The 25,927-nt window shown below is 46.3% G+C and overlaps 1 protein-coding gene across 2 annotated transcripts in view; it reads right to left on the bottom strand.

The window, feature by feature from the left end:
- The window catches only part of MED15 (mediator complex subunit 15), a 723,364-nt gene that overhangs the window by 300,625 nt on the left and 396,812 nt on the right, over positions 1-25,927 (bottom strand). For both annotated transcript variants that reach the window (XM_085634093.1, XM_085634094.1), the window contains exons 10-12: positions 23,978-24,105; positions 23,366-23,500; positions 22,946-23,009 (exon numbers count right to left, since the gene is read on the bottom strand). In XM_085634093.1, the coding sequence (XP_085490219.1) occupies positions 22,946-23,009; positions 23,366-23,500; positions 23,978-24,105 (327 nt within the window). The remainder of the gene's footprint in view (positions 1-22,945; positions 23,010-23,365; positions 23,501-23,977; positions 24,106-25,927) is intronic.

Below are 25,927 nucleotides of genomic sequence, written 5' to 3'. Positions count from 1 at the left end.
GATTTGAATCTCAATGATTTGAATCTAAATATTGTAGGACACAAGAGTAAAAAGTCAATAGAATTCTTGAATATTAAAGTGTGGGAGGAGGGAGACAGATTGGAAACCACAGTTTTTAGGAAACCAACGGTGGGGAATACAATCTTACACACAATAGTTCACATCCAGATCCTCGCATAAAAAACATCCCTTTTGGCGAATTCTATAGAGCAAGGAGAGCATGCAATACCCTACAAGATTAAGAAAAAATTGAGGCCGAAATGAAATGTCATTTTATCCAAAGGGGTTATCCAATTTCAGTTTTAAAAACAGCAAAGGCAAGACAATTAAATCGATAAAGTGTATTGTTTGAACCCTCGAAAACAGCGCTTAAAAGGAGGAACAGGAGACAGAATAGTACACACAAATTTATAAAAACGTATAATACTGAAAACAAGAGATTAGAGAAGATTTTAAAGAGGCACTGGCACTTTGTGGAGGAAGATCCAGTAATAGGACAAGAAGTAAAAAGAACCCAGAAATAACATTCAGGAAATCGAAGTCGTTGAGCGATTACCTGGTTAGAAGTGAATGTCTAAGGGAGGTGTCCCAACACACTTTGCTTACACAAAAGGAAAATGCTACTTATCCGTATGCATCTGTTCTTGGCATGTAGAGCTGCAGATCCTCACACTTCGCATTAGATCGCCATCTGGTGTTGGGCTCGGATGCTTGCACCTTGTTGTTGTCTTGGAAGAAGTCTTTGTAGTCACGAGATAGGCGACTCCTCCCTTGGACGATAGTGCGCATGGGCATCGACTCCATCCTCAGATTGCTTTTCGCCATGATGGGAAATGATGGCGTTAGTAGAAAAGAAAGATGTCAATGTGTGTATATCTAAGTAAGATAGCACTGGAACATATACAGGTCACGGGGAGGTGGGTGGGCGTGTGAGGATCTGCAGCTCTACATGCCAAGAACAGATGCATACTGGTAAGTAGCATTTTCCGTTCGAGGCATATGAGCTGCAGATCACACTTTTAGCATAAACTGCACAGCAGTATCTCCCCTAACGGTGGTCGCCTATATCTGTTGCAGTAGTTTGAACAAGTGTTTTAAGAACAGCTTGGCCTACAGAAGCTTGGCTTGCATATCAACACAATAGTGTTTAGTGAAGGTGTGTGTTGTAGACCATGTCGCTGCCTTACAAATGTCTTCTAGGGGAATGTTCCCTAAGAATGCCATGGAAGCCCCTAGTTTGCGTGTTGAGTGCTCTCTAGGGGGAAATTGTTAATGTGCGCTTTGCTTTTTGGTAGCATATTTGGATACATTTAACGATCCATCTTGCAATTCCAGCTTTTGAGATGGGATTACCCTTATGCGGTGGAGAGAAAGCTAGACAATTGTTTTGTTTTGCGAAAGGATTTAGTCCTGTCAATGTAATAGAGTAGAGCTCTTTTGACGTCTAGGGTATGAAGAGCTCTCTCTGCTACGGAGTCCGTGTTTTGAAAAAACACAGGTAGCTCCACAGATTGATTAAAATGAAATGCAGAAATGACTTTAGGCTGGAATTTTGGGTTTGTTCTGAGAACCACTTTTTTACGATGTATTTGTAAAAATGGCTCTTGTATGGTTAAAGCCTGGATCTCACGTACCCTCCTGACAGAGGTGATTGCAATAAGGAAAGCTACTTTCCATGTGAGGAACTGGAGTTCACATTTATTTAGAGGTTCAAATGGGGGTCCCATGAGCCTAGTAAGCACAATGTTGAGATTCCACACTGGAGAGGGTGGTAATCTGGGCGGTATGATTCGTTTAAGGCCTTCCATAAAGGCTTTAATTGCTGGCACCCTATAAAGTGAGAAGTGTTGTCTGTTTTGTAAGTACGCGGCAAGTGCTGCTAGATCTAGACGTATGGATGAGTATGCCAAATTACATCTTTGCAAAAGTAGTAAGTAGCAAATGATGTTCTGGATGGACGCATCCAGTGGATCGATATGATTGTTAGTGCAGTAAATGGCGAATCTTGTCCACTTTGCTGCGTAGCAAGCTCTGGTGGTAGGGTGCCTGGCCTCTTTAATGATGTTCATACACACCGGAGGAAGGTTAAGGTAACCAAACCCTAGGACTTCAGGAGCCAGATCGAGAGATCCAGTTGAGCTGGATTGGGGTGCCTTATCTCTCCATGGTTCTGCGTTAGTAGTGATGGGGAGAGGTGTAGTTTTTGGTGTGGGACTAGTGAGAGTTCCAGTAGTGTTGTGAACCACGGTTGGCGCGCCCATGTGGGAGCCACTAGAATCATTTTTAGAGACTGTTTTCAGAGCTTGCGTACCACTAGTGGTATCAGTGAGTGGCGGAAAAGCATACGCAAATCTGCCTGACCAGTTCATCCATATCGCATTGCCCTTGGATAGTGGGTGTGGAAACCTAGCGGCGAAGGTGGGGCATTTTGCATTTTCGTGTGTGGTAAATAGATCTATGTCTGGTGGGCCCCACATCGGGAAAAAGGGTAGAAGAAAACTTGTGGATGTTGTTCCCATTCGTGAATCTGTTGTGTCTGTCGACTTAACAGGTCCGCAATGTGATTGTGAACTCCTGGAAGGTGTTCTGCAAGGAGGTATATATTTTGTGGGATGGCCCACCTCCAAATGTTCTGTGCAAGCTGGGACAGTTGTAGAGAATGTGTTCCTCCCTGTTTTTGTATGTAATACATGGCCGTCATGTTGTCCGTTCGGATCAGGATGGTTTTGTTTTGTACATGGAGTTGGAATGATTTAGGAGCTAGGAATATTGCTAGGAGTTCCAGATGATTGATGTGGAGCACTTTTTGTTGAGTGGTCCATTTGCCCTGCGTTGTGTGAGCTAAGAGATGGGCTCCCCACCCTGTGAGTGATGCGTCTGTTAGTACTATATGTGGAACAGGCTCGAGGAACGGCCGCCCTTTGTACAAGTTTATTGTGTTCCACCACTGCAGAGAGCGAAGTGTGCGGCTGTCCACCAACACCAGATCTGTAAGTTGTCCCTGAGCCTGATTCCATTGATGTGCTCGACATTCCTGTAAGGGATGCATTTGAAGTCGTGCGTGAGGTACGATGAAAATGCAAGATGCCATCATGCCTATGAGTTGCATGAACACTTTGGCTGGGAGAGAGTGTTGGATTTGAAATTTGGTGATGAGTTTGTATACTGGCTATCCTGGCTGGGCTGGGATACGCTAGAGCTGTGGAAGTATTTATTGTGGCCCCCAGATATTGATGTACATGAGAGGGCTGGAGGTGCGACTGGGTATAGTTGATTGTGAACCCCAAGTTGTGTAGTGTTTGGATGGTTTGATCAGTGTGTTGGATACACTGGTTGAATGATCTGGCTAATCGTCCAGATACGGGAAGACATGGATCTGTGGTCTTCGTAGGTGTGCTGCTACTACTGCAAGGCACTTGGTAAACACTCTTGAAGCAGTGGTGACCCCGAATGGAAGGACTTTGAACTGATAGTGTTGTCCGTCCAGTACGAACCTTAGATACTTCCTGTGAGCAGGATGTATGGGAATGTGGAAGTAGGCGTCCTTGAGATCTAGTGTGGCAAGGAAGTCTCCTTGTTGTAGTGGAAGCACCTGTTGGAGAGTGATCTTATGAAAACGATCCGAGTGTAAATACTGATCAAGGGGTCTGAGGTCGAGAATTGGCTGTAGGGTCCCGTCCTTTTTGGGGATTAGGAAATACAGGGAGTAAACCCCTGTTCCCTGGTGTAGTAAGGGGACTGGCTCTATGGCGTGCTTTTGAAGCAGTGAGAGAACCTCTTGTTTCAAAAGTGTAAGATGGTGTACGGACATTGGACGCTGTCTGGGTCGTATGTTTGTGGGGATAGCTGTAAGTTCCAGGCAGTAACCATATTGGATAATTTGTCTTACCCACCTGTCTGTTGTGATGGAGTTCCAGACAGGTAGGAACTGTGTTAATCTTCCCCCGACCGGAGTGAAATGGTCTCGGGGGAGTGAAGGGAAGTCACTGTTTAGCAGCAGGGGAGGTACGAGTGTTGTTCCTCTACCTTTATTGTTCCCTCTGTAACCTCCTCTAAAATATCCTCTATTGGGGATGTTTGGGTGGTGTTTTTAAAGGAAGATGAGCTATCTGTGCCCATGTTCTTGGAGGCTCCTCTATAAAAGGAGCGACGAATGGAGCCACGCGTTTGCGGAGACTGCAACGCTCCCATGGACTTCGCAGTCTCTGTATCTTTTTTCATTTTTTCTAGAGCAGTGTCCACAGCCGGCCCAAAAAGTTGGTTTTGATTGAATGGCTGATTTAGAATGGATGTTTGGACCGCCTGCTTGGAGCCTGAAATGCGCAGCCAGGCATGTCTTCTGAGCAGTATACTATTATTAATAGACCTAGCGGCAGGGTCTGCTGCATCAAGGGCACATTTAATTGATGCGTTGGTGATTAGTTTGCCCTCTTGGATTAGGTCATTTGCTTGAGTTTTATACTGGTCGGGCAAACGCTGTGATAGGGTTTCCAGCTGGTCATAATGGGCCCTATCATATCTAGCCAGCAGTGCTTGAGTGTTGGCTATGCGCCAGTGATTGGCCGCATGCGCAGCTACTCTCTTTCCAGATGCGTCTAATAATTTAGATTCTTTATCAGCGTCCCCTGAGGTTTGTGAATTAGCTCGCTTTCTAGCATTGGACACTACTAATGAATCTAGAGGCAGCTGACCTTTGATGTACGCAGGATCGTCAGGGGCAGGTCTATATTTCTTATCTATCCTAGGATTAGGAATCCTGGCCCGTACAGGATCTTTAAATATGTCAGGAGCATGCTTAATGACCCCTTTAATCATTAGCAATGTTTGTACAGTTTTCTGGGACTGTTCAAATGTGTCTAGAAGAAAATCCTCCTCTGGTGCGTCTGAGTGCATGTGCGCACCCCATGAAATACAGCAGCCCTATTGATGAGTTGTCCAAACCCAATATCATCTGGAGGAGATGGTTTTGTTGGGTATGGTTGGGGGCTTGGGAGGTCTGGGGGATCTATTGGATCATTGTAATCCCAATCGTCTTGCGGTGGGTCATCTGGATCTGTGAACAGGTTATTAGGGTCACCACCCACCCCTAGGTCATCATCATCATCGTCTGGAGGTGGTGTATGGGGTGGAGAAGTTACAGGCTTAGGAGGTGTAACAGGTTTGGGGAGAGGAGGGGTGTTAGCTGGAAGGACAGGAGAAGGAGGCATAGGTGATGTGGCACAGTCCTTCACAGGCACTAGAGGGGTTTGTGCTGTGTCCAATTTCCTCTTCTTGCATGGCACAGCTGTGACATGTCCTGTTTTAGGGTTGATATAGAACTTTTTCTGTTTAGGATCAACAGGATCCGGATGAAAAAGTTTCTCCTTCTCGATCACCACTTTCGGCGCCGATTTTTTCGGTTCCGAGCGGGGCTGTTGCTGAGTCTTATGCTCTTTGGCCTTAGGAGGCGTGGTGGAATCCTTAGGCTTGGTTTTCGGTTCCGAAGGCATTGGTTTAGGAGCCGTGCGTGATTTTTAGATTTAGAGGTGTTTGACGCCGGCTTATCCACGGGCTTCGATGTGTTCGAGGCCGGTTTGTCTTTAGAAGTGGAAGGAATCGGAGACTATTTCGGAGCAGTGTTCTTTTGGCTTTGGGGCTGAAAGTGCCGGTGGGACTAGTACATGCGGTTTGCTCAGTCCCGAGCTACCGGAAGGCTTGTCTTTTTTCTTCGGAGCCAGGCCCGGAGGCGGGGCTTCTGAAGTGTGCTTTTGGTCGCGACTGGGGCCAACAGGCGAAGTCTTGACCGGTGCCTTCTGCTTTGGTGTGGGGGTTGGGGTAGGGGCAGTAGTACTCAATCATTGCCCAGAAGTGATGGGGTCGTCTGAGTCTTCTGCCTCTGACACGATTTGGAGATCTTCGCAATCTTCTTCTGGGACATCTGGGCCTTTGTCGAAGATGTCCACCGGTTCCGGAGCTGATCTCTGCGCCATGATGTGTCGTCAAGCTCGACGATCTCGAATGGTCTTCTTTGATCGAAAGGAGGTGCAGGCTGGGCAGCAGGACTCGTTGTGATCTGGCGAGAGGCACAGGTTACAGACCTTGTGATGGTCACTGTGTGGAAATTTTGCTCCACACTAGGGGCATTTTTTGAAAAGCGTCCTTTCCATGAGACGTAGGCCTTATGGCGTCGATAGGCCCAGCGGCCCGCGTCGACGACTGGAATCGAACCGATGAAAGGCGCGTCGAGATTTTGATTCATCTAGTAAATTGGAAAAGTTTGGGAAAGTTTTGCACGTCGAAAAGTTTGAAACTAAAGTTTTGAACCGGTGCGCAAAAATTGCATCCGAACCCAATGGCGGAAAAAAACTGAGGATGGAGTCGATGTCCATGTGCACTATCGTCCCAGGGAGGAGTCACCTATCTTGTGACTACAAAGACTTCTTCCAAGACAACAACAAGGTGCAAGCATCCGAGCCCAACACCAGATGGCGATCTAATGCTAAGTGTGAGATCTGCAGCTCATATGCCTCGAACAGGAAGATTTCGCAAATGTTTTTAGTGTAAAGCATGTCAACATGGGGAAACATATAGTTTCTTACTGGTCGGTGTAGTTTTGCAGCTTGAAGACTTTTCTGGATTCACTATGCTGTGCATTATTCCGGCATCCAGTAGTTGGGTTCGGAATTGTAGTTTTTCTTCTCTCTTTTTTTTTCCGTGGCCTGGTGGGCGTCGACATACCACCATTTGGTGTCCTTCTGTTACATCAACGTGCTTCCTCCGGAAGTTCCCACCTTTGGTCGCCATCTTTGGCTTCTTTATTTTTTTCTTTTTTCTTGTTCCCCTTTATTTATTCCTCCTGTGTCATCTTGCTGGCGGAGGCGGGAGGGTTCGCTAGTGAATCCAGATAAGCCTTCATACTGCAAAACTGCACCGACAGGTAAGAAACTATATGTTTTGCAGTGTGAATAATTTCTGGATTCACTATGCTGTGCATCGACTTTGTAGAGGTTTGCTAGTTACGTGGTGACTGGGTGGAAGATGAACGCCGGATTGTGAATATATGTTGTAAGACCTTCTGTCCTACTTGTGCTTCTTTGTTCATCTGAATGTCCACGCAGTCGTGCTTTGTCAACGTGTGCACTGAGGACCATGTTGCCACTTGGCAAATGTCCTGAATAGGTGTGTTTGCTAGGAAAGCCACTGCAATTCACTTACTCTATGCAGTGATGTAATTACCACTAAAAACGCTGTCTTTAGTGTGAGCACCTGTAAAGTTGCTTTGTGGATTATGTCGAATGGTGCCTTCATCATTTGTGCGAGTATCACGTTGAGTGTGGGTGGTGGCACCCTCTTTGGGGGTGCTATCCTCTTTGTTCCTTCTAGGAATCTTTTGACCACTTGGGAAGTGAAGAAACTCTTCCCTGTTTCTTCCCTTGTGCAAGCTATGATTGCTGCCAAGTGTACCCTTATAGATGCATAGATTAGTTTCTCCTGTAGCAAATATGTTAAATATTTTAGTACTGTTGATTCCCTTGTGGTTTTCTTTGAAAGCTTTTCCTTACAGCACCAAAAGGAGAAAATTTTCCATTTTGCTGCGTGACACTTTCTTGCTGTCAGTCTTCTCGCCTCTCTAAGTACTGCCATTTTGCTCTCTGGTAGTCTGAGGTGAGAAAATTCTAAGTCCTTAGGAGCCATGCTGCCAGGCTTAGGCTCTCTGGTCCTGGGTGTAGCAGATTTCCGTCTTGCTGAGTTAGGAGGTCCTTCCTGTTGGGTAACTCGCACATTGTCCCCTGCGACATTTCCATTATCTGTGAGAACCAGGTTTGCCTGGCCCACTGTGTTGCTATGAGAATCAGTGTCATGTGGCTGATCCTGCACTTGTTGATTACCATGTGTAGCAGTGGTATCGGGGGGGAAAGCGTGAGCAAATGTCCCTGACAAGTCTATCCATAGCGCATGCCCTAAGGAATGTGCGCACGGTTGTCTGGATGCGAAGTGTTGGCATTTTGTAGAGGTTGCAAATAGGTTGATTTGCGGGGTCCCGCATTTGTTTAAGATTTTCAGAATCTCCGATTGATTCATCTCCCATTCGTGGGATGCTGATGTTTGTCTGCTCAGTCGGTCTGCTTCTATATTGTTCTTCCTTGGAAGATGAATTGCTATTAAGTCTATGTTACTTGGGATAGCCCATCTCCATTGCTCCTGGGCTAGGGTTGATCGTGTCAATGATTGCGTTCCTCCGTGTTTGTTGATGTAAAACACTGTGGTTGTATTGTCTGTTTGAATCAACACCCTCTTTCCATAAAGCTCCTTCTGAAAGGCTTTTAAGGCTAGTAATAACTCCAGGAAGTTGACGTGCTTTATCGCATCCTGCTGTGTCCATAAACCCCTCACCTTGAGGTTGTTCATGTGTGCTCCCCACCTCAGTTGGGAAGCGTCTGTTGTAATCGTCACTGTAGGAGTTGTTTGTGTGAAAGGAATCCCCTGTGCTATGTTCTTCCTCTTCCACCATTTCATCTACTGAAGAACTGTTTGTGTGACAACCACTAGATCCTCCCAACTCCCTGTTGCCTGTGACCATTGTTGTTGAATCCATTCCTGGAATGGTCTCATGTGCAGTCGAATGTTTGGGAGTATATGAATGCATGAAGCCATCATCCCTAGCAGTTTGCCCACCGTCCTCTCTGTCAGAGCTTGCCCCTTGCGGTATAGCTGTGTCTCCTTCAGTACTGCTACTGTTCTCTTTGTGCTCGGGAACACCTTTCCTAATGTTGTGTCGATTTCTGCCCCCAAGAATATCTTTCCCTGCTCTGGTGTTGTTGATGATGCTTTTTCCCAATGTATTGAGAAACCAAGCTGGACCAAAGTCTCTATGACCCTTTGTATGTGCTGTTTGCAAAAGTTGTATGTGCTTGCTCTTACTAACCAGACGTCTAGGTATGGGTAAACGTGGATTCCCTGCCTTCTTAGGTGGGCTGCTACTGCTGCTAGGCATTTTGTGAAGACTCTTGGTGCTGACTTGAGTCCGAACGCTAGCAACGTGACTTGGTTGTACGTCTTGTTGATTACAAATCTGAGTAGATTTGTGTGTCGGCTGTTCATGGGGATGTGCAAGTCAGCGTCTTTTAGATCTATAGTTGCCATGTTGTCCGCTACTGTATCTGAGGTATTACTTCTTGTAAGGATGTAATTTTGAATTTGAGTCTTTATGAACTTGTTTAGGAACCTTAAGTCTAGTATAGGTCTTAATGTTCCATCCACCTTTTGTATGAGGAAGTACGTTGAATACACCCCTGTAAACGGGACATCCCGTTTCCTGGTGACGTGAGTGACAGACAGGACTGGTGGACTCCCGTAACTCCACTGCCTTGTTCTTTTAAACCCCAGCAGGAGGATTGGTGTGCTTTCGTAGCAACAGAGGCTTTTCCCGAGATCAAGCCTAGTCCGTTAACCAGGATTGCCTTCTTGTGGCCACCACGCCCCCTGTCTCACGAGGACGTGCCGGATTGGATAAATAGCCGGAAGAACCACAGATGGCGTGTGACATCACCAAGGAGTGGAAACTCGGAGCGGAGGACGAGCGACCGGGCGCGGAGAACGAGGAAGAAGAACCTGAGGAGTGCCGGAGAGACGAGTCGAAAGACGGACGGAGCGAAGGAGCCAGGAGGCCAACGTTTCCGTGCAGCGCCGAGCCACGTTCCCGGAGGAGCGTGGCTACCTCAGGTACGGGAGCGGTTCATGGGTTTGATAGGGAGGCGGGAACGCCGCTAACACTGTGACAGCTTCCTTGTACCTGTGTCCATCCCCACACGACCCCCACAAAAGCACGGAAGGCTAGAGAATACGGGCACTACGTCGTATACACGAGAAGAGGTGTTCCCCCCCCCCCCCCACCCCCGGTCCCGGTCATAGGTTCAAAAGTGTTCTAATAACCTAGTCCTAACGTCCCCCTTTCTTCTTCTCTTTCCACCCCTGCCCTGTGTGTCCCGGAGCGCCACGGAGTATTGGAAAACGATTCCCCGGAGTCGGGAAAGAGGACAACGCCCCCCCCATTCACCACGGAGCCAGTCAAGAAAGACGAGAGACTGACTAGTAAACACAGACGTGTGTTATCAATAAAACCATATGTAAAACGACCTGGTCTCCGTGCTGTCCCTGCCACCCCTCTACAACGCCTTGTTCCTTTCCTTGTAAGGCACCCTCTCTATGGCCCTTTTGTTTAGAAGCTCTTTTGCTTCCTTGAGCAAATGAGACAGTTCTCTATTTGAATGAACCTTGTTCTTTGGTTTTCTGCATGGCGGTTGTTTTGCCAGTTCTATGCAGTATCCGTGTCGTATTATGTTTAATAGCCACTTGTCGGATGTAATCCTCTTCCACTCCTGGAAGACGTTTCCTACTCTGCCTCCCACTGGTGTTGCATGTTGGAGAGATTCTTTGTACTTTGGGACCTGATGTTTTTGTGAGTTTACTTGGAGGTGGGTTGCTGTCCCCCTCTTTGCTGTTGGCCTCTTCCTAGAGTACGCCCTTGAAAGGATTGCCTGCCCTGTTGATATTGCCAACATTGTTGTTGACCCTGTTGTTGGCCCTGGTTCCCTCGTTGGTAACTTTGTTGAAAGGTCTTGTGTGAGGCTACCGGCTGGTGGTTACAACTGCCTGCTGGTCTCCGCGATGGGTGTCCCCCTGCGAATACCTCTGAATTGCAGTGCCCCCCTGGACCTTGTAGTTTCATTTTCTTTCTTCAACTGAGTTAACTTGTCGTCCACAGCTGTTCCAAACAGTTGATCCCCATTGAACGGGGTGTTCAAGATGTTACTCTGCACCTTCGGTTTGAACCCTGAGATTCTTAGCCAGGCGAGATTTCTCTCTGTAACCCCGATCATCATTTGTCTGCTTGATGTCTCCGCAGCATCTAGGGCTGATTTTAAACATGTATTGGCCATGTTTTTTTCCCTTGTTTCACCAAGTGGCTTGCCCTTCTCTGAAACTGGTCTGGCAGATGCTTCAGCAGTTCGCCTACTTCCTCCCAGTGCTGATATGCATGCCTATTGATTAATGCATTGGAATTTGCTATGCGCCACTGGATTCCACCTTCCTTCCTGTGATATCCATTCTCTTGCTCTCTTTGTCTGGCGGTGGGCCCACGTTAGCGGGTACATTCGCTATTTTTCTGGCTGTGGAAGCTATTCGAGAATCAGCAGGCACTGAACCTCTGATGTACATTGGGTCCTTGGAGAAATGCTTGTACTTTTTCTCACCCCTTGGTGTTACTGTCTTGCATGTGCCAGGCTCTTTAAAGGCTTCCTTTCCCTGGTCCAGCACACTTGGGAGCATGGGCAGGAATTGGATTCTTGTCTGTGTCTGTGTGGGCAGCAAGGTCTCTAGGAGGCTTTTTCTCCTCTAGCTGAACTCCATAGGTGTCTTCAGCCTTCTTTATCACCCGATTGTATATCCCAATGTCATCAGGGGGTGAGGGCCTCGAAGGATAGGAGTCTACCCCTTCTGGCGAGTCAGCGGCAAGATCTTGCCACTGCATGACCTGTGTCTCCGAGGTCACCGAACTGTGATAGCTTTGGTCCTCTTCTCCCTCGGCTTCGAAGTAGTATTCTTCTCCCTCCTCTTCGTCAGCCGGTTCTGGCGTTGTAGGTACCTGTAATTCCTCACGGTCTCTTTCGGGTAGTGTTGAGGTTTTCGGCGGAATCTTGAATTGCCTCATTATCTCGTCAAAATCTCTCTTACGCTGCAAGACACTTGCCATTTCGGCTTTGAGCCTTTTCTTTTTCTTCGCGAGCTCCGACGCTTGAGCTTCGGCGTCGAGATCTTCGGGCTTTCTCTTGGCGCTTGTCGACGTTGAAGTCGAAGCATGCTTCGTCCTGTTTTTTTCCGACGTCGAGGAGTCCTTCTTGTGACTGCTCTTCGACGACTTTGTCTCATCATAGGGTTTTCATCATCTGGGAGTCCTTGTCAAAGGAACCGACGGACTGCTTGTCCTTGGATGCGGTCAGCGAATGTTTTGACACCGGGGCTGTTTTGGAGGACTTATCACTATTTCGGGGCTCGGTCGGTTTAGGGGTCGCTGTTTCCCTTACCTCCTTCGGAGTTCTCTTTTCGACGTCGACTTGGACGTGTGCGTCCTCCTCGCCCTCTTCCTCGCTAGAGCGGCCCAGGTCTCGAAGCGATGGTGATGGTCCTTGCCCCGGCATGCTGTAATTCGCTCTTCTTTGCCTCACCCTCAAAGTCTTCAGGGTGAATGCAGAGCACGCGTGGCAATCTTCGGAGCGGTAGTCTAGCGGCAGGCAAAGGTTACAGACCGGGTGCTGGTTCTTCTGTGCGTACTTGTGGTGGCAACTGTCACAGAACTTGAATGGTGTCTTGTCCATTTCAGCCCCCTGTGTGTCCATTCTCCGTAGGACGTCGAAGTCTGTGTTTTCCTCCTCCTCTGCGTCCTGGTTCACCGTCTCGAAGGCCGATGTGTCGCTAAGTTGTTTTTCTGCTCTTCTAGGTTATTTTCGATGATTTTCGTGGATTTTTCTCTCCAAAGTTCTGGAGCTCCTTCAGTCTAGATCCAGACCCAACGGCGGAAAAAATAATAATCTGAAGATGTCAACCAAAGGTGTGAGCTTCCGGAGGAAGCACGTCGACGTGACAGAAGGACACCAAATGGTGGTATGTCGGCGCCCACCAGACCACGAAAAAAAAAAAAAAGAGAAGAAATACTACAATTCCAGACTCAACCACTAGATGACGGAATAATGTACAGCATAGTGAATCCAGAAAAGATTCACGCTGCAAAAATATCTCATTTCTCCAGACAGTGTTCAACAAAACTCTAAAAGTACGAGGATTAACCTGTAAAACAAGTTTTGTACATTTTAAAGTGTCCCTGTCAGAAAGTATATATGTTGGTAGTACTACACTACCAGTACATAAAAGACAACTGCAGCATAAAAGAGCCATCATCAATAAAGACCGTAGCTACCCAGTGGCAAGTCACTTTGAAAAGGAACATCAGAGTGATCCATCATTAATGACATTGCGGTTTAGCACAAGTGTCAAAGAAAAGAAGGGGTGGAGATAGAGAAAGGGAACTGAGGAAGCTAGAAACATACTTCAACCTGGAATTGGACAGTATCGAACCTTATGGTTTTAACGTAGATGAGGAATTGTTTACATGCCTTTATTAAATTCTGCACCTAAGTTTGCACATTCATCAGTAGAGCTAAAAGAGATGGACGAAACTAAACAAATAGAAGAGGACAAGTTACCTATACACTAGAACTTTGTTTGTAGCACTTTAGATCACCGAAGGGACAGTTTTTAACTATTTAATAAAACCTTTTTTTATTACTCCTGATGAAAAAAAAAGAGTAGAAAGTGAGAATTGGGTGAGTAGGAGAATAAAATCTAATTTATCCTATATTATAAGTTTGCACTTACAGATGTCCCAGAAGATGAGGAGGGAGGGACTTTTATTGGATTGAAAAAAGGTTACAACAGTTAAGTAGTTGGAACTGTCTTGCACTTTAAAAATAACTAGAGCACTTTATAGGCACTTGCACTTTATAAGGTAGACACCAAGTAAGTTTTGCACATAGAGAAATGCAGTATTGTAATATCTAAAAGAGATGAAGAAATAAGGCCAGCTGTGGAATGAAAGCATTTTTGCACTTTACAAACCTCGAGGTACAATACAAAGTTCACCATTAGGAACTGTCCATTTATACTAACAAGCATTGGCATAGCCAATAAGTCTTGCCTTTGGGACATTAAAAGTGGACTACTGTTAACATTTGCAAAAAAAAACACTAGAGGAGTAGAGACCTACCTTTCTAGGTAAAGAAAAGACAATCCAAGCATGAAAATTGTTGGAAGGAAAGCAACCCGACCTATAGCACTCCTGAGAATGAGAACAGCATACGTGGGATAAGCAGCGCACACGCAGAGCTGAACCCAAATCCAATTACAGCCTGAGACCTGCCCAGAGCAGCATCTGAACAATGGAATGACCCAAAGGGATGGCCATGACTGCACGCAGAGAATATAGACTGCAGAGAATATAGACTGCTTGACCAACCGAGATTCTGTGCTTTGCGTTGGTGGAGAGAAGTCGACTACTGAAAGTGACAAGGAGAAGACTGCCCGGTGCATATAGGACCCGCACTCTGCAGCCCAAGCTTAGTGTTGAGAATCCTGCTGTGCGGTGGTTAGGGACACCTGCCTGACTTGGCAGAGGAGTGTAACTGCTGTCCAGCTGGGCCTTCCTCATGAGTGACCACTGAAGACCATGGACTGTAACCTGCTATCATTGTATGAGAGCTACATGGAATGGATGGAAGTTTTTTTGAAGTCCTCCGTGCCTGCACCCTGCATTGCCTTTATTTATTCTGCGGTGAAGGGCTGTTAGGCCATGTGTGACTGCCCCCTGCAGTGCCTCTCTTTTTTGCTGACCCTAGTGCTGCATGCCTACATCCTGTCTTGCCACTGTTTGTGTGTCTGGTGTCCTAGTGAACTGGTGTGCATTTTCTTCTAGATCCTATGAACGCGTGAGGCCCTCCCTTCTCTGAGCAGACTGCCCTGTTAGTATGCCCCTTGCCTTCGTGAGTTGCATGGCTCTGGGGCGGTTACTGTCTCGTAAAATCACCCCAGTACACTGCACTTATAAATCAACCCCTATGAAATTTGTAATGTGTGCGACGATTTTTCAGGTTGTAAAACCGCTTAGCATACATTTGCGACCTGCTCTTTCTAGGTGGTAAAGGAATCAGCGGGCCAGGCTTTTGGAGGGACTAGGGGAGTAAAAGGGAAGCTCTTTTTAGGAGCGGGTGCCATTACATCTCACACAGAATGGGGCCTGGTTGCTGCTGCAACCAAAGACGCGTGGTTTTTAAGGCCGGAAAATCGTGTTAAGGTCTCCCACACGCCACACCCAGTAAGACCTGAAGAACAAACTCCAAACATCTCATAAGTACGCAGAACGAAATGAACGAACAAAACATGTGTTTTTTTATTTCTGTATAATTTGAAATCATGGCCTCTGTATCTTTCTGCTTAGTTCCGTCAGACTGCGGCTTTCAACAAACTGTGAACCTAGCGCAATGCGGCCGCGTGACCACTGCTGAGCAGCGCATTCCCGGAGTGCAGCTCCCATGATGCCACGGGAAATGATTATGTGACAGACTGGACCAGATAAAGAACTGCACTAACATAAAAATGCACCCAGCAGATGCTGTTCTAGGTTTTAGTTGGGGTTATCCAGATTATTGGAGCCCTTCATCAGTGCATGTTAGCACGAGGAACAAGTAACCGACTTAAGAGTTCAGAGTGAAATGTTAAAGCCATACCACCTATTAAAAATTAAAGTTCTTAAGCATATCACCTTGAAAAAACTATAAACGTTTTACCTTTTCACAACAATTGCATTGCTTGGACATTATAAAGACACCATTAAAATCCAAGCCTAAAAGGGCGATATTTGAAAGTTCTCTGAACTCACACCAATACCTTTCCAAGGAGCGCGGCGGTCCTCTTCACACGGGGTCTGTAACTCACTGAGTCTCACGGGGCCCGGAGCACAGGTCTGATTTGGATATCACGTCAAGTAGAATAACCGATCGAATGCATTTTTTTGGAACACAATGCATAGACGCAATGTTTCTTTCGTCCAGTTTTTGCTTATTTTTCAGGTAGCGCTATATATTAGTCAGGGGTAGTAAGCACTATATAAATGCAGTTAGTAATGGCTTCTTAGCAGTAAGTAAATAAAGCAAACCACTGAAGATATGTTCTAATTCTTTTAATGCACATATGTGTTTACTTTTCTTGGGCAGGCAAAATCCATTTCAGGCTGTTTCTGTTCTATTACGGTCTTTGATTCACAATTACGTCGTGACATGTGGGTTGACGGACTGGGGGACCTGGTGGCCTACAAAACCGGGATAAGACATGTCACTCACTTACTTGATGCTTTTAAAAAGATCACAGGAGTCATTTGTTCTTGCTTCCGAGCAGTGCCTTGCCACTCAGCCTCAGTTTTTTTTCAAATAGCTTCTGTTTTTTCAGGCGCAGGCGTGCGGTGTCGCACATTTCGTGAATTTCTAAACTATGTGTCATTCAGCAAGACAGTTTGACTAAGGAACCGGAAAAGCAGTGTCCTCTTCTAGGTGATACTCTGTAGCCTGCCCTCCATCTGGCGAACTGTGCGTCGACAAAGATAATTAAAAACAGATGGCACAGCGCTCGCTCCAGAGCGCCACAGGACACAGAAGGCGGGACATGCACCCGCCTTGGACCAATTGCTTGCTGTCTTTCTTAGAAAGACGCATGCAAAGCCCAAATAGCAAATGATAAAAAAAAAAGCACACGCACAAGCTTGTGTGCAGGGTTTAAAAACCCTTACTAAATGCCTCGCAGAGCAGCACATGTGCGCTGGTTCAGGTGAGACCTAAAAAACGTGCATTATGGTGTTTTGTTTTTATTAAGAAAAATGTATTTCTTTAAACATCTAAGGAACTATCCAATTTTAATTGTTGGTTTGATGAAAAATGTTTTGATCACCTTGAGGGGAATTATTTGTATATTATGACTAAGGGTGGGTGACAAATTCCGTTCCGCTCACGGAACTTGCGAAATTACGGCATTTTCGCGTTCCGCGCGGAATGCAAAATGTCGAAACTTCGCAAGTTCCGCGGTGGAACGGAAATATGCAGGGCAGGATTCATTCTGGCACGATGCTCCTGTCACTAAACCTCAACAGGAAGCACTTACAGATCTAAATAAAGCAGGTGTCCGAGTTGAAGCTCAAATTGTGGAAAGCATTAATCTGCCCAAAAAATCGTGAGCGTGGTGGTGGCTAAGCAGATGTCAGTCCTCCCCATTTCCACTCTGAAATGTTAGCTGTAATCCTTGCCGGTGGTCTTTGCATCCTTCATTTTCTCGAGCACAATCCTTGTGTACTTCCTGTGACAAGGCGGTTCCTTCTCCTTGTCTGCCTCAGAGACCCTGCTCTGATCCTTTATAAACAAGAGGCATGTGAACTGGCCTAGAAGCCCAGCCCATTTGGCCCCACACACACTAGCAGTGTGCAACGTCTTCCCGCCCTTTCCCCACTATGATGGACAGCTCATTCAAGGGACCCCGGCGCCCATCAGCGCGGTGGCAAAGTTACAGGCACACATGGTCACTGGCGACAACTCTTCTGGCCCTTTACGCAGCTGTAGTGTAGGAAATGGACTATGCATGCATTTACCCAACGAGGTAGCACTTACTGATTAGCCAGTAGAAAGTACTCCAGTTGTGTAGAGGTATTGCACAAAACGGTGGCATCTTCTTGGATAAACATGCAGGGAAGGATTCATTCTGGCAAGATGCTCCTGTCACAAAACTTAAACATCAACAGGAAGCACTTACAGATATAAATAAAGCAGGTGCCCGAGTTGAAGCTCAAATTCAGTAACGCATTAATCAGCCCAAAATCTCCGCGAGCACGCGAAATTTCACGTGTTAGCTGAGATTTTTTGCAGTTTCTTTTTCTGAGATGGCTGCCACGATTTTAGTAGTAATCATACTGTGGTATTGAAAAACGTTGTCCTCTTACCATGCGCATGTCCGGAGGAGTAAGTGTGTATTTAATGAAAGAAAAAATTACTTGCTCGTCATCGTGAACAAGGCTGTGAGAAACAACCGGAACGCGTGGATGAATTCACTTTAAAAAATAAAGTCAGATGCAAAAAACCATCGGAGTGCCGGTTCCGCATCTTTTCTGGATTAGGAGGCGCTTAGGCAACTACAGAACACTGAGCCTGCACGGGTTCATGCAGTGCAAACCACATCTGATGTATGAAGGAGCAGAGGGGACAGCCTGAAACCTTTTTTCCTCTCTGGGCATAATAACACAAGTCTTTAGCCAGCTCCTAAAAGAGATCAGTGGAGGGTGTAAGCACACCTTGGAGCATCGGAAGGTATTACATTGACCTCTGTGTGAAAGATAAGGTCACTGTGAGGAAGTCAGTATCTTCTGGCTCCTTATGCATGATAACCTTATGGTAAACAGCAAACCTTTGCAACACCTTGTGGTATGCATCGGTATTTTAGGGTGGTGAGGGCTGAGCTAGATAGAGATCCAGGTCAGTATCGCCTGCTGGGTCAACCGTATAATCCTCCCATGTAACACTGTAGGTTTTAGTGGTGCCTGATGGGTCATAATAGTGGTCACGAGACCTTGAACTATTCCTCCCACAGTCTAAAGGAAGGGGACACTGAAGATATGGCCCTTGTGAGCATGAAGTAGGGCGGGTGTATAGGAGGTGACAAGGCCAAGAGGGGAGAGGGTGAGGAATGAGGTGGCGGAGGCGAGCTTTCACCATGATGACTAGGTTTCTTAGAAGCAGGGTCCAGAGGTGGCAGAGGTGCGCTCTGGACATGGTGCCAAGGTTTCTTGGGGGCGGGGTACAATGGTGGATTGATGGCCTCCTTTAAAGTCAGCTGCCTCTGTGAAGGAACAGGTTTAGACAGAATATGGCTATTCCCAGGCTGAATAGGAGCTTGGTGTTGCCTTGAGTCGAGCTCCTGTTGAAGTCGCTAAAGGATAGGCTGCTCCTGGTCATCAAAGACGAGAGAAGAGGCTGCTTTTTAAGTGCCAAGGAGGGTGAGCTTTGCTTTGTCCGGCCGCAAAAGGTGTTTCTAAGGCGGGACTGAAGAGCCTGCCGCAGTCAGCTGGTGTGACGTGGAGCTGTGCTTCAATGCAGAGACTGCCTTCGAAGAGCTGGATTAGAAAATAGGTGTTGATTGGAGCCAAGCGTCGCTGCTGTCTGTGCGGAGGAGGTTGCTGAAATTGATGCCACTGAGTGGGATGGGGAACTGTGCTTCGACACCAAGTGCGCCTTGGAGGAGCTGGTCAAAGTCGACGGGTGTGCCCTGGGGCCATGCTCTGACAACGAGAACGGCTTGGAGCTGGATGTCAAAGGTGACGGGTGTGACTTACAGTCATGTTTCAATGCGAAGGATGGTTCCTACAGCTCAGACTCTCTATCTTGGTGCCAGCCATGGCCGTTGGGCAGTGGCGAACTTGAGGCCTAGTGTTTTGGCATGCGAACCTGAATCCTGACCAGATCAAGGGCGACGGTTGGGTACAGAGTGTCATAGAGGCTTAGGAGGAGGGGTGTCTGTACTCACTCCTGTAGATTTGTCGGAAGGGTGCTGAACAGGCGGGGACTTATCAACGCCGGAGTCCAATTCACGTTCAAGCTAGTGTATCTTAGCTGATCTGGGAACACTTGCGGTTCGCTTGGCATCGGGCACCTGTTCCCTAAACAGGTCCGGTGGGTCTTCTTAACTGTGGTGTGCCATAGCTGCAGGAGCAAGACGTCGATCTGGATGACATAGAAGGGTCTTCTTACATCGGAAGGCAAGATGTTTCGAGCAGAACATTTTTGATGGTCTGGGGACAGACACAGGTTGCACACTGAATGAAGGTCTGTCCTAGGGTACTTTGCTCGACACATCGGGCAAAAGCAGAATGGAGCTCTGTCCATTACTTGGTTATTCTCGTAAGCAGAGGCAGTGGAAGGAGGCCCACAGGGGCCAAGCCTCGATGGAGGGCCTTTGAGGAAGTCGACCGCAAACTGACTGAGGTGAAAAGACTATGGGAATCAACAGAGAAACACATTGTTTATTCAATCGACAGAGAAAGTTTGTTAGCCACCTCTGCAGATCTTTTGCAGTTCCCTCTGAGATGTGTGCTGAGTCGGAGAGATTCCCCTGATGCTGCGCCCATGGGAACTTAAGTTCCCGCTGCAGAGCCCACATATGCCAGCAGGCATGAGTCACAAGCAGTTTGCAGGAAACCATGAATCCAAGCAGCCTCAGCCAGTCTGACCTAAAATTCAGGCCAGGACAGAGGCTGAAACATCAGTATCATAGCCTGACTATCCTGGACTTGTCGTCCGGGTGGATAAGCCCGAAACTGTACAGTGTCCAGAAAACCTCAAATGAAAGGGAGCGTCAGAGAGAGTCAGGTGTGACTCTGGCACGTTGATAGTGAACCCCAGCGAGTGCAGGAGGTTCGCCTTTGTCTGGAGCGGGAGATGACAGCCAGTTCTCAAAATAGGTTAAAACTATCTCCACAGATGCACTGCAACCACCACCATCACCTTGGTGTACACTAGAGGGGCGCTGGGTGAGGCCAAAAGGAAGCATGGCAACCTGAAAGTGCTTGTGGCTCACCGTGAATCGTAGGTAACATCTGTGGCAGAAAGTACAGGAATGCGGAACTATTCATCCTGCAAGACCAACACCACCAACCAGGAACACACTTACCTTGCTGTATGACCTCGCTACATCTCAGTGTTCACTCCTTGGGCTCCGCAACTCCCATAACCAATCGTGGCACTGCTCTCAAACTGTTAGTGAACTTGGCCACATCTCTCCCATAGCTTGGGAGAGTATGGCCCAGACCTCCATCAGGACCATGGACAGCATCTGCTGAGTCTGGAAATAAGTTAGCCCATATATGGTCGACATGTTTCTGCCCAATACGTGACCCAACCAAGGGTTAAGGGGCATTCTTCAGGATAAGTCAGTCACTCTGATAGAAAACAAAAATTATAAAACCTAATGTTTGTCTAATGGTGGTAAGAAAACTGATATAGAAGGTGGCCCACAATCTCCTTGTTTGTGAGGGTTCACCATCGTACCTTTGAACAGGATATTGAGCTTATTCTCAAGCCGAAGTCAGACGCCTAGATCGCGAAGCTTCAGAGAGTCTCCGTGTCCTCATTTGGCCCAAGTCAGTGCATGTAATATATGCAAGTCACCCCTACAGCAAGCCTTGTAGACCTAAAGCAGGGTGCATCAAATTACATGTAAGGGCATCTATGCATGAGCAGATCTGCCCTTGGGCTGTCTAGTTCAATTACTAGATGGTACAAATGAACAAGGAAACCGTCTTAGGTATATGTACTGGGCACTGGTCGTTCCAAGTTCCCCAGCTACATGATGGCTTCACTTAAACCTATTGTGCTTGGTATCAAGCACCTTGTCTTAATAAATCGATACTGCTGCCTGTACAAGATTTATCATGACGGGCACCCAGTGGGCACCTTAAAGGTGTCCCCTGAAAAACCTACCACTAGTTAGTGTGCTGGCTGACTGGTCTCACCCAGCCTGCCACCACAGATGCATTTCTGAAACTCTGCATGTGAGAGCCGACACTCTGAAGCCAGAAACAATGCCTGCTCCGGAGGAAGTTATTCACACCTCCTCCAGCAGGATGGCTAGTGATTTAGCATATCAAGGCCAGCGGCTTCAAAGCCCCTGCCACCTATGATATGCGAGACTGCTTCTCCCAGACTTGGGAGATGCGACTCCCTGCCCTGAGGCCCATTTGACACCAGGACAGGCAGGAAATCAGCTATGCAAGTAGGCTTGTTGTACCTCCAGGCTAGTCGCACCCCTAAGGCGGGCTGACTGATGTCCCCACGAAGTAAGGGCTCCACCTCCTTAGTGGAATTAGGAACTCTGGTACAGAGTTATGCCCACTCCCCACAGGAAGTAGTTATATAGGGGGTGTAGTGACCTCAAGAGTAAGTAGCACATTGGCTATTACCCTTCACTCCCCTTAATGCCCCTACATTTAGTATTTAGATGGCCTCCCAACACCAGGAGCTCAGATTCACCTGACTGAAGAAGAAAGAGGACAAAGAACCGAAGAACGCAAGAACTGTGGACTAGCTGTGGACTTGGCACCTAACCCAGCCTGCCTGCAACTGGCCCAACAATTGCAAAACCCCGACTTGCTGACAACCAGGTCCACCGACGCAGAAGCAGCCAGGAGGAGGTCATCGAGTGTCCAGGAGGTAAGCCCCTTCGATCTACCCAGTCTGAGACGCTGATCCACCCTGGAGGCACCCTGCACCAATACTCAGGGTACTGGAGCCTGTTACAAGCACCTCGGTCTGTTTGTGTTCAGGCCGAAAACCACCACCGCCAAACCGACCTGCACGTTGAGGAACCTCAACTGAGGCCAGCTCCATGCTAGACATTTTCTTGCTGTGTTTCTTCTGCAGGTGCAACAAGAAGAGAACTGTGAGACTCAAATCTGCCGACCCGCTGACCAAAACACCTATGCACCATGGCCCCCTCAACCAGAGTCCACTGAAACAGACTGTGCCCTCTGTGGTCCTGAGACCCTCAAGAGCCGAGACCCCTTTGGGTTCTGTCGAACTAGCCTTTCTTTGCAGGTACTGTTTCCCATTGACCTCTAAGTGTACTGTTCAAGGCTACCACCGTGGAAAGCACCTCTGCACCCAGACACACCAGGGCAGGTAAACTTGAACTCTTGGTGGTTTCTTGCATCTTGGTCCCTACTTGCCTTAAGTCCAGAAGAACAGTCCTGCAAGTCATTTACCAGTGACCCTATGCAGAGTATGTTTCTCCCATTGGATAACACTACCGTGTTCGAGGCTCATACTTCAAATCGGACAGCGCTATTTCCTGCATTTCCGAAAATCGCTACCTCTGACTATTATGGCCGTTAACAAAAAAACAAAAAAAATGCAGTAAAAGTGTTCAGGCACAGCATGACTGAATCCAGAAGACAAAACATGCACCAAACATTAAAAAAAATACTTTTTTAGAACAGGTAAATCGTTCAAGGGATATGCACATTCCTTACAACAAAAAGCGAAGCACACAAACTGTCCCTTTATTGAGCTAATGCAGAGTTTTGATTTCTATATTCAATGACTATATAGATTGTTTACTGAGAGGGTGATCATGCAGCTACAAATGATACTCCTGTTATAGAGAAAGTGTAGTTGCATTTTGCAATTGTGGAAATGTGATTTGTACAAGAAACCGAAAAGGAATACAAAGAGCCAACAATTACATGAAAACGGAATTGCAAGCAGAAAAATCACCAATACCAAAAACAGCCATGAGAATACATGGGTCTAGTGACCGGACTCATACACACCGTTTGGAGGGATCTGTAAGTATATCCAAAAGACTCTTCATCTTACTGAGGTCCTTCTTTCTATCTGTAAAGAAAGACAAATAAGCATGTTACTGTAACGAGCTCAGTGAAGGAGGAAAAGTATGTTAGAGTTGGAGTGTGGCATGATGCGAGATGTCATGGTGCATTTAATGGCACAATAAGCAATTATGTATCTGAAGTGTCACCGTACAATGGGTATGCCCATCACACACATCAGATGTTTTTACAGCACTGATGGCAAATATACAATGGGAACATTCAACACTACTGGTGAAATGATTGCTGCATGGTACAAAGGAAACATCACTGGCAAAGTCCAGTGTACATCTTCAACACTGACTCTTTCATGATCCAGTAACTCACCGACCACACTTGGAGTTGGCTGCAAATTAAACGCACCTTCGTTTTTGTCGATCTTGTTAATCATTCGTCGTAGTGGCTCAATGTACTTGGACAGCTGCTTTAGCTTCTCGAGGTACTGCTGCTCTTCAGATTGGCTAGAGCTGGCTGGGCTCATCACCGAATTTGGGTTACCTGGTGAAATTCAAAACTTAAAGTGAGGCTGGCAGTTAAACCTTCGGTGAAACTACTGATGCCCTGGCAACAAGTGAGATGACAATTACATGGAGCTAAAAATGATTCAAAGATTTTAACTTATCTAAAGGCTGTATGAGCTACAGGAAGCGGCAATGGCTTCTTTGAGTTATACAAAGAATGCACACTGCATTCTAGAGAATTAGATTCTAAGCAAAAAGCTGACAAGGCACCAGGGCACAAATCCAAACTCCCATTGTACTCCATATTATCCGAGTTTGTCTTCCCACATTGCTCGGATTGTTGTTTGTAGCCATTTGATTCTATACCAATCAATGTTCGCTGAGTTCCAATGATTTTCTCCTAGTGTACCTTCATCTCACCTTTGATCTGACATTGTAGTCCAACCTTCTACCCATAGCTATAGCACCTTGGTAATGATGATCAAACTTAATGTCAGCTCTTTATTCACCTTACCTGGAGTGTTTAGAGGTCCTGGTGAAGGAACGCTAAAGTTCTGTGGGGTGCGTGCAGCAGCTGGGCTTTGTGATGGCTGTGGTGATGGGCTTGGCATGAAACTGCCTGGAGATGGAGCTGGTCCAGAGCTTAATGGGGAGGCAAAGGCAAACAAAAAGCTTTAAAGTTTCTTCATTATTCATAGATGTTGCAGAATCACAGGGAATAACTAAGAATACTGGTTGGAGTGCGCAGCAATCTTTGAACTGTGGCTGGCAAATATATATATATATATATATATATATATATATATATATATATATATATATACGAGACAAAGGCTAAAGTGAAGTTATACAGGAGGATGGTAGTTTTTAAATGACGTTAAAAAACAAACCTTAGAAATTCACTAAAGAAGCACTACTGTTTAAAAACAAAAGCACTGACAGCCGCTGGTTATACAGGACTGACAAAAGCCTTACTTGCGCCTCCATATCAAATGTGATCAGTGATATATATATGAAGGCATAAGCAGTACATTACAGCGATGCAAGTTACACTTATGTCAGTTATTCATAACAGGAGAATTTCAGTATTTTGGGGCTTTTAAACAATAGTACTTTTTCACAGAATTTCAAAGTTTTCTTTTCTTAAAATCTTACTGCATTCCTCACTTATAACTCCACTTTTCCCTTTGATTTTTTTTTTTTTTTTTACGCAAAGGAATATCTTATTACAATACCCCTTCGTACCCCCCTCCTTTGGGCCATGTGCGGGGGCTGGCTACAGAGACTGGCCAATGGCCAGGCCCTGCACTCTAACCCCACAGATGGTCAAACCCTCACCGCGCACCACCAAAGGGCACCCACTCTTACCAACCAATGTTCGGTTGAAGAGGGTAGGGAGGGGTGTGGTGGTCAGCATAACCCACTCCCTGCCCCCTTATACCTATTTTTTTTAAAATGTGCAGAGCACTGGGACAGACATGTAATGGCAGCTCAAATATTTTTGTTCAGGTTGCAGCCAGCCATCCACAGCCCAAGCTCCTGTGAGAGCAAGATAGAAAAAAGCATTCAGCCAATTGGAACACTTTTTTTTTTTTTAATTTGCTGTCCCATTGGTCCAATAGTCAATATATCTATAGAAAACTACTGCACAGATTTACAACAAATCATAAAAGGCATGCTTTTTGAGTAAAAACTCCGCATTCTTCCAAATTTCAGCAGTTTTTTCTGTATTGGCTAATTTTTCCTATGAGAAATGCATGGGGGAAAAGTTTTTTTGGATCGTTCCTAGGCCGACGCTTGACAGGTCAACCAAAAACATTTCATTTCAGGTAGGAGCTATGGTGGATGAAGTTATTTTGGGAAAGTTTTGTGAAGATTCATCAAACTGAACCAAAGTTATTAGTAAAAAAGTTATTAGTAAAAACGTAATCAGTAAAACAAAAAAACGCTATAATTAAACTCTGACTCACATTGTGTGAGAGAGAGAATGTGTTCTAATGTTTGAAAAAATTGAGATTGACTTTCTGTGAACATAATGCGGTCTTGAAAACAGCAGGTAGACTGTAGAAGATTATATTCACCTGGACTTCAGTTATTGTGCTACACTGGGGTCAGATTCCCACTCACTACTCCTACTCTAACACTAGACTGTCAACTTCCCAAGCCCCTCTGACATATTGTATAGCATTGGACTAACCTCAACATGACACGCTCAGCATAACTAGTCTGAGGAATGTCCTACTTTGAGAAGCTGTTCACTTCTGTCTGCGCTCACATACATCCTTTCCCCCAGCTGTTACACTGTGTCCGGCCTTAGAAACATGAGACTCACCACATCTTCTATTAGCCTCACATTAGACTCTGGTGCATTCCACTTTAAGCTATACATATAGACACCAATCTTGTAAAATGCTTTACTCCTGACAACAGGGATAAAAAGTAGGTTTCTCTCTAGTACACAAAC

This window comes from Triturus cristatus, chromosome 11, assembly GCF_964204655.1.
Source record: "Triturus cristatus chromosome 11, aTriCri1.1, whole genome shotgun sequence".
In the NCBI taxonomy this organism is placed as follows: Eukaryota; Metazoa; Chordata; class Amphibia; order Caudata; family Salamandridae; genus Triturus; species Triturus cristatus.
This window is presented reverse-complemented; position numbering and strand designations above follow the sequence as displayed.